At 37.7% G+C, this 7,842-nt stretch overlaps 1 protein-coding gene across 1 annotated transcript in view; it reads right to left on the reverse strand.

The window, feature by feature from the left end:
• Positions 1–7,842, reverse strand: part of LOC109479452 (doublecortin domain-containing protein 2-like) — a 28,909-nt gene that overhangs the window by 8,252 nt on the left and 12,815 nt on the right. Inside the window, exons 4-6 of the mRNA XM_019781417.1 lie at positions 4,159–4,241; positions 3,616–3,747; positions 1,833–1,970 (exon numbers count right to left, since the gene is read on the reverse strand). Of these exons, the coding sequence (XP_019636976.1) occupies positions 1,833–1,970; positions 3,616–3,747; positions 4,159–4,241 (353 nt within the window). The remainder of the gene's footprint in view (positions 1–1,832; positions 1,971–3,615; positions 3,748–4,158; positions 4,242–7,842) is intronic.

The raw sequence follows: 7,842 nt of genomic DNA on the forward strand, positions 1-7,842 counted from the left end.
GATTTTTGACAGTTTCCCCCGTGTTTCCCTCCTCAAAATAAGAAACAAAACTACAACTATATTTTTACGGGGATTTTCTGACGTTTGACGCTGACTTTGGCACGATATGATCGCACTACCATGTACACGCTACCGTAGGCGGCAAATGAGTGGTCATTTTTATACAATCGTCGAGAAATTTTGGCGTTATGCACCCGGAAGTGAGCCGATCTCAGTTTGCGTTCCCTCGATTTTTGACAGTTTCCCCCGTGTTTCCCTCCTCAAAATAAGAAACAAAACTACCGCTATTAAATAGAACCATGTATTACAATTATCATTTCAACATGATAGATCTATTATATATTCCTTTATTTAAGTATGATATCATCATGGTTGTGGAAAGTCCTCAGCTAGCGAACCGAGTCCTTGCGCCGGGAGTGACGGTACATTTTACCGTGAGTATTAAAGCCGCTACTAGTAAGCCGCGCGCCTTACAAAAATTATAATAATTTTTCTTTTGTGCCAAAAACCGCCGTGAATTTAAGGCATGAGTTACCGATTTATATTTCTTCTACGGCAGATATTTCTTGTTTCGTCACGTCCCATGACGTCCTGTGAGAGCGGTAGGCCGCCGCTGGTACAAAATGTACAAGACGTCGTCTGCCCACTGCTACACTTTGTTGACAATGACATACATTGTATTACACAACGTAATTTTCCGCTAGAAATAACGATAGAACAGCAATAAAAGATAGCACAGTCGACACATGGATAAACCACAAAGTTATTTTACGAATCACATGTCCACTTGCCTCTGGTACTGTTACTAGTATTTTTCAAGGGGCAACATCGCAACACATTAGCGGACGCCCCAGGAGGTGGCAAATTGCTATTGTCTTGTCGGCGCGCAAAACAAACATGAAATCCGACCCTATCACATTAACGCAAACGGTAACGCGTTAGAAATAATTTCTGACGATTTTCTAACGATCTTCTGACGAAAATCTAACCAAATACTGACGAAAATCTAACCAAATACTGACGAAAATCTAACCAAATACTGACGAAAATCTAACTCGTTAGTAACGGGGTACCTGGTTAACTATAACGCGAACGGTACTGTACACCATGGTGGAAAAATATAATAGATACCATTAGTTTTAACCTTCTCCCTGATGCCTAACCCCAAAACTAATAGGAATTTTGCAGCCAAATGGCTACATCAGTTAGCACAAGGTTAATTCAACTAGCAGACTGTGAGATAGGGGATGAAATCCCCATGATTCAAATTGAATGTAGAAAAAAACTGAGTACTAGTCACTATGAATTAATGTTACTTGACTGTAAGGATTTAAAATGACTAAAAGACTCATAATGTATTTAGTAACATGCTTTGCACTATCAAACTTCAAGAATTGTCTAAAACTAATACTATATGTTACAGTAGAAAGACTGTATACATGCATACCACATACAACTTAAATGTAAAAAAGAAAAACTTTGTAGACATTCAAACATCCAGTAAAAATATTACATGGTACAAAACATATCAAGCAACATATCATCAGTGACATCTGCAATTTTTTTCAGAGTAACTACTGAAAGATAGCAGATTCTATCTAAGATGTCTAAATCCTCTGAAAAATCATCCAGATGCATTGCTTGATTTACTAATTTGTATTACAATTTGTATGATTGAGTAACTTACGTGCCGCCAAATGAGATACAGAATGGAATTGTTCCTCAAGCAATTGTTGGATAAATTTTGAAAACTGTCAGACGCTTCGAGTAGCATCCACTACTTTTTCTCAGTAACAGTATTATGAACAGTTTGTATAATAATGAGTACTTACGTGCCGCCCAAGCTAATGTTGAGCGCGGTATCCCCGTACGGGAGTTTCTGTAAGCGCTGCATACCGACCGCCACGTAGTACTGACCGTTCTGGACCTGGGACAGGTCCTCTACCATCGCAAAGTCCATAGTAAACAACCTGCAGTAAACACAAACAAAACATGATGAAGTCAAACTGTTTACAGAACATGATTACATGAACCAACGATTTGGGTTCTCTTAAACACAGGAATACACAAGAACAAGCCAGAATACACATTTACTCATCAAAACATGTTGTATTCTGCCAGCTGGTGTTGTGTATTCCCCTTTTATGTGTATTCTGGTCTATCCTGAGGTATTTCTGTGTTTAGGAGAACCTAACGATCATGTTTTGATTGCAAGGCTTTTGTGTATACTGTATCCTATAGTTTAATTTTTTTTCTTTCTTTGGAATTAGCATGTCAATAGCAAAGGGGCTAACAAGATCTTTTACACGTCTGAGAAGAAAAGACTCAACGATTGAAAAAATAATGACTGTCTTTTAATGACTAGTAGTCAGATATAGGGAGAGAATATTCAAATGACTGCATAGACATTGCTGTAACAGTTTCACTGAAAAATGGCAGAATCTCAAAAAAAAAAGTAGCAAATGTGAAAAGTGACATGAGTCAAAACTAGAGTGCAGCAGGCACTTAAAGAAATGACGTCTCTAAAGCCCACTACATTTTCTGCTCTGCTTCATACATGTCATATCAAAACGAACACAAATGTCAAAGCTTTTAGCAATCTTGTACAAAAAAAGGCATTGCTGTCAACGTTACCCTAAGGGTTACATCAAATGCTGAAAAAAAATAGACCCAATGTGTCAAGGGATGGCAAGAAACTAAATGTGCAATCTGAGAAGCACTATAAAATCAACATTAAACCATAACATCCCTAACTATTTTTTCTGGTTCACACTAGTAGTATTGGTACCATTTACTACTACTAGTACTGTAAATAAGAAGACGAAATATATTTCATCTTTGATTGTAACAGATACGTCTGATTTATGAACTTCTCTATTGCAGATTATGACAAAACATATTCTCACAGCCATCATTTAGAAAAACCAGTGGGACGTTTAACTTTTTTACTTTTTCAGCGACATAAATACTCAAACCCAGAAAAACAGACACTCCTCTCTCCTGGAATACAAGTCTAGTTTCTCATTTTGGTACTATCTTTCTACCTTTTTGGTAAAAATTTTACCTGCAACAAGCTATCAGTCAATGTAATTACAACTAGTTACCATGGTGACAGACTTTTGGTTCAGGTCATTGACCTTATTGGTTTGGAGAAGAAGAAGAGGAAACTGAGAGCAAAAACAATATGTTTTCCTTCAGTAATCATAATAAACATGTTAAAACATTAATTCTAAATTTTGGAGTTTTCCAAATAAAAAAACTAAGATCTTTCCCTAACTTTGACTCCATTACCTGACTGACTGAGGTCTGTGGTTAGACGGAGGAATAACTATCGTTCCTATCGAGGGAATCTGGTAGGCCGCGGCCGCGTACGGACTACGGACAGAAACAGAGAACGCAAGGTCTTAGAGCGAGAACTCCTTGCATTCTGCACTGCCCACTAAAGAATTGATTTTAGCACCCTGATTTACTTTTTAGTCCCTGAACATTTTGACACAAATTTGAGTATTTTCAATTTACTACAATTGAATTGAAAGTTTTGAAAAGTCACAGAAGCCCAGTAAAGATCTATTTTGCCTAAATCCACAAATCCAAAATGGCGGCACTTAAACCCACCTTCTAACGGCGCCGGTTGACAGCTCGACCTTCTGTGCCACGTACTCCAGCACGTTCTCGAGAGTACGCATCATGTACTTGGTCAGGAGAAGCTTCATCGGACGCCGCGCAGGCTCGCCATTCCTGTATATGCTGCACGAGGTAAACAACAAACAAACAAATAAACATCAAACTAGAAAGGTAACAGTTGCAAAGCAAATGCATAATGTTTACTAAAAGTACCTTCGCATATGGTCTGCTCTGTTAATTCTTACTCAAACACATTCATATATATGGTGACAGCAGTCTAAATCCCTCCTGCTATAAAATTGCAACATGATGTAACACAACACTAGTTACCATGGTGACAGATGTCTGGTTGTCATTGACCTTATTTGTTTGGAGAAGAAGGAGAGGAAACAGCAAAAACATTTTGTGTTTTCCTTCGGTAAACATAAAAATCTGCTGAGATATACATTTGTTTAATCAGGCCAGATTCAGCTTAAAGAAAGAGCTTTAATTTACAAAAATTAGTGTTGCTTTAACAAGCACAATTTGACTTACTGTATAGTGACTGGGCCGGTGGCTTGCGATGCCTTCAGATACTGCGCCGATCTCTGCAACCGGCTGTGTTGTACTGGCTTGATCTGCGAACGGGAATCAGGCGACGACATGTTACTGACGTTACGAACACGGTCTGACGATTCGCGACTTCCCTCCAATACTTTCTTAGACTGAATGATTTCAGCCTAAAGTGTGTTTTAATATGTACACTTTGTTAGTAAAAAAACTACCAAGGATACTGAAACAACACCTATGATAGTAGTCAAGCAAGCAAAGTGTTCTATATCTGCATGTGCACCAAGCAATATAATATGGATTATGATATTAAGTATTAGTTGCCATAGAGAAAAGCTTAATATAGCTGAACACTAGATCCCTTAGGCACAGCAAGGCATGAAAGAAATTAGATTTTAGATTATGGGGCATTTCTTTCTAGATGTTGCCATGGTAAGAAATATTTTGGGACTACCCCCTAAATTAAATGATCATCTCCCAAAATATATTAATGTATATCTCCATTCTGTCAAAAAAAATGTTCTCACCCCAAAGATTTTTAATGGTATACTGTCCTAGTCTTTGCATTTGCAAACTTGAGAAAAAACATGCACGGATTTTGAAATAATTAAAACAGAATAACTATTCTCATGGACTGTTATTAGTAAAATTTGTGCTATCACAAGGCAAAACTAGACTCCAATATCACCAGTAACAAGGCTTCAATGTTTTTTCCCAAAACATTCTCACTGAGTAGTTGGGATACTGGTTACAATGTTTTCTCTCATCTCTACCAGGCTTTTGTCTCAAGGACATATCAAGTGTCTGGTATCTTCTTTATGTAAGGATGTTTTTCCAAACACATCTTTGGTACAACAAAGGACAGGCTCTTGGTTACAATCCGACATAAGACAACGCATCATCAGTGTACGCTACGGTGTAAGGTTAGAAGCTATGTCTCGTCAATAGAGATCTGTGTCATGTATCCTACGCTACCTGAAACACGATTAGAAAATCCGCCGCTATTTATGTTTGTTTGTTTGCCTGAATGGGCCTAATATAGCGTGAAGATGTTCCGACCCGTATCACGTAGCAGTTGCAGTAACAAATTTTTCCAGCGCGGAAATTGTCACTTAGAGGCATCCAATGCAATTTCAGGGAAAACTGGATTTTCAAAGTCAATTTTCTGGTCAATCTTTTGATGTAGTAAGTTGAAAGGACCCTATCCCATAGCATACTGATATCTGTGAGGCAAAAATGTGATGTCACTGATAGAAAACAGTTGCTTTTTTTGTATCGGAGGCTACTGCTATTTATGGGTGGTACCAACAAATAAAGACACCTCATGTAGCTTGTTTTTGGGGCTATTTCAAATACTTGAAATATGAAATGATGATGAAAATTGTGCTTCAAACTTAAACCCTTGTCCTGCGGAGCCCAACAATTCGTTGTTGTTCTGCACATACAGTACCATCTACATGTGTATATAGCACCCTGTGTACATGTAGGTACAATTTGGGGGTATTTCTCGTGCAACGCACCACACCGCAGCGAAACAACAAATGCGGAAGTAACTATGCCACCGCGGGGCAACAAAATTTGGGGGTCTATGATCTAATTAAGACATAAAATTATTGAACAATATTGTGCCAGGAATGCCAGCAGGACAAGGGTTAAGAAATAGCAGTAAATGTCAATATCAGACAGATTTCCTCATCCAGATTTTTTTTCCACCCTGAAATTGTATAGGATGCCTTTAATGATGAGATCCACTTGAATGTTTAGACACAGAAGAAAAGACAGAGTCACCAAGAGGGCGTGTCTGTTGCTAGGATACAGCTGGTGCTCATTAGGGCCATAATTAGGTGTGATCACATGCCCAGTTACTTCTAATGACCTCCCTCTGTGCAAGCACCATCCCTACTGGGAAGATAGCTCTTGGGAATGAAGAAACTATACATTAACTGCCTTAACTAGACAGCATTAGAATGTTCAGGGCTCGAAATTCATTTTTGGGAATAGGGTGCACCCAACCTAAAAAATTAGATGCACAAAAAATTTTTGGGGTGCACCATATAAAACAAAACCTAATTACAGATCTTACTGCTCCTCTTCTGAGCTTTAATCTGAAATGGGAGCTACCTTGGGAATTTTTCCAGAGTTCCCAATAGGTAGCTCTGATAAGGCCACACCAATTTAATTTCTTGGTTAACGGATTTGTCTAGAAAAATAATGGAGCGGGTGGGCGAAAAAAAAATAAAAATAAAAACAGGCCTAGGCATCCTATTATGGCCCAAAATGGTACGATAGGAGCCATGAAGTCAACACACCAGGCTGGTTCAAAATTTAAACAATGAATTTTGAACTTTTAATGATACCACTCCATTGGAAGATGGAATAACTGTAACAACTAGGATGAAAAGGACTGTTTTCAACTGTTCAGGACAAAATATGAGCATTTTGCAGTTGATTCTGAATTTCTATTTTTATTTGCAAATCAGAAAAAAATGAAGCGGGCGAATCCATTAACCAAGAAATTAAATTGGTGTGGCCTAACCTTTCAAAGCACATGGTTGCCATCAAATGTTCATATAGCAAGAAAAGTGACTGACTTCAAAGGCTGAAAACATCTGGATAGCATTGCCTTTATGTCAGCAATAATAATCGCTGATCTGAATATCGTAAAACACTCACGCAAGACGGTCATTTGCATCAAGGCTGACATTTTCTGTCCTTGGCAGCAGAGGGCTCACATCAGTGAGAAAATTTGTCTTTCTTTGATACCCTTAAGTTTAACCTTTAAAGCGTCTTCTTGAAAGAAGTTTGAACCAAGCTTAAGGACACCTCTGAAAAAATTTTGTAGAATTTGTATAATTAACACACAACATTACAACTTGGAACAAACATTTCACCGTCTGTCAAAATACATTGAAAAATATATTTTTAAACTGGCTTTCAAGGAGCAAATTAAAAATTTTCCCCAATGAAAATCTGTTTGAGAAAAAAGGGTGGGATAGACATTTTGAAGGTTGAAATTTTTACAAATTTTCTCGGGAGAAAAATTGTGGAATAGCAATATTCGGAAGGTTGAAATTTTTACAAATGTTCTAAGGCCACACCAATTTAATTTGTTGGTTCTCGGATTTTTTCATGAAAAATGTGAAGCGACAGGGACGAAAAAAAAAAAAAAAAAAAAAAGCCCAAATGGTAAAGCTAAGGCTGGAAAAGGGATTGAGAACAAAGCTATGACTATACATGCTAAAAAATTGCTGTTTTATAGCCTATGTATCAAGGATCAATTATTGATGTTAATGATCTGCCGAATAAACATATCCCCCCGGAATAAACGTACCCCCCGGACAAAATTTTCAAAATCCAATAAAGATACCCCCCCGGAATAAATTTACCCCCCCGGAAAAATTTACCCAAAAATTGAATGGGTAAACCTGTGTCTCTTATACCTAAAATGTGCTCTTACTGATATACTAGAAACTGTTATGCACAAATCTTTAACTGTTATTTGCAATTAGGAATTTAAATAGACAACAAAGAGAGCATTTCTAGTACAAATGTAGACATGTCATGTTGTTGGGAAATACATACAGTCAAACCTGTAATAACGACCACCCCTGTATAGAGACCACTCGTCCATTACGACCACTTTTTGTTGGTCCCTTGAATTTTCCCATC

The sequence above is a fragment of the Branchiostoma belcheri genome, unplaced genomic scaffold (assembly GCF_001625305.1).
Source record: "Branchiostoma belcheri isolate BF01 breed outbred unplaced genomic scaffold, Haploidv18h27 scaffold49, whole genome shotgun sequence".
Classification (NCBI taxonomy): Eukaryota; Metazoa; Chordata; class Leptocardii; order Amphioxiformes; family Branchiostomatidae; genus Branchiostoma; species Branchiostoma belcheri.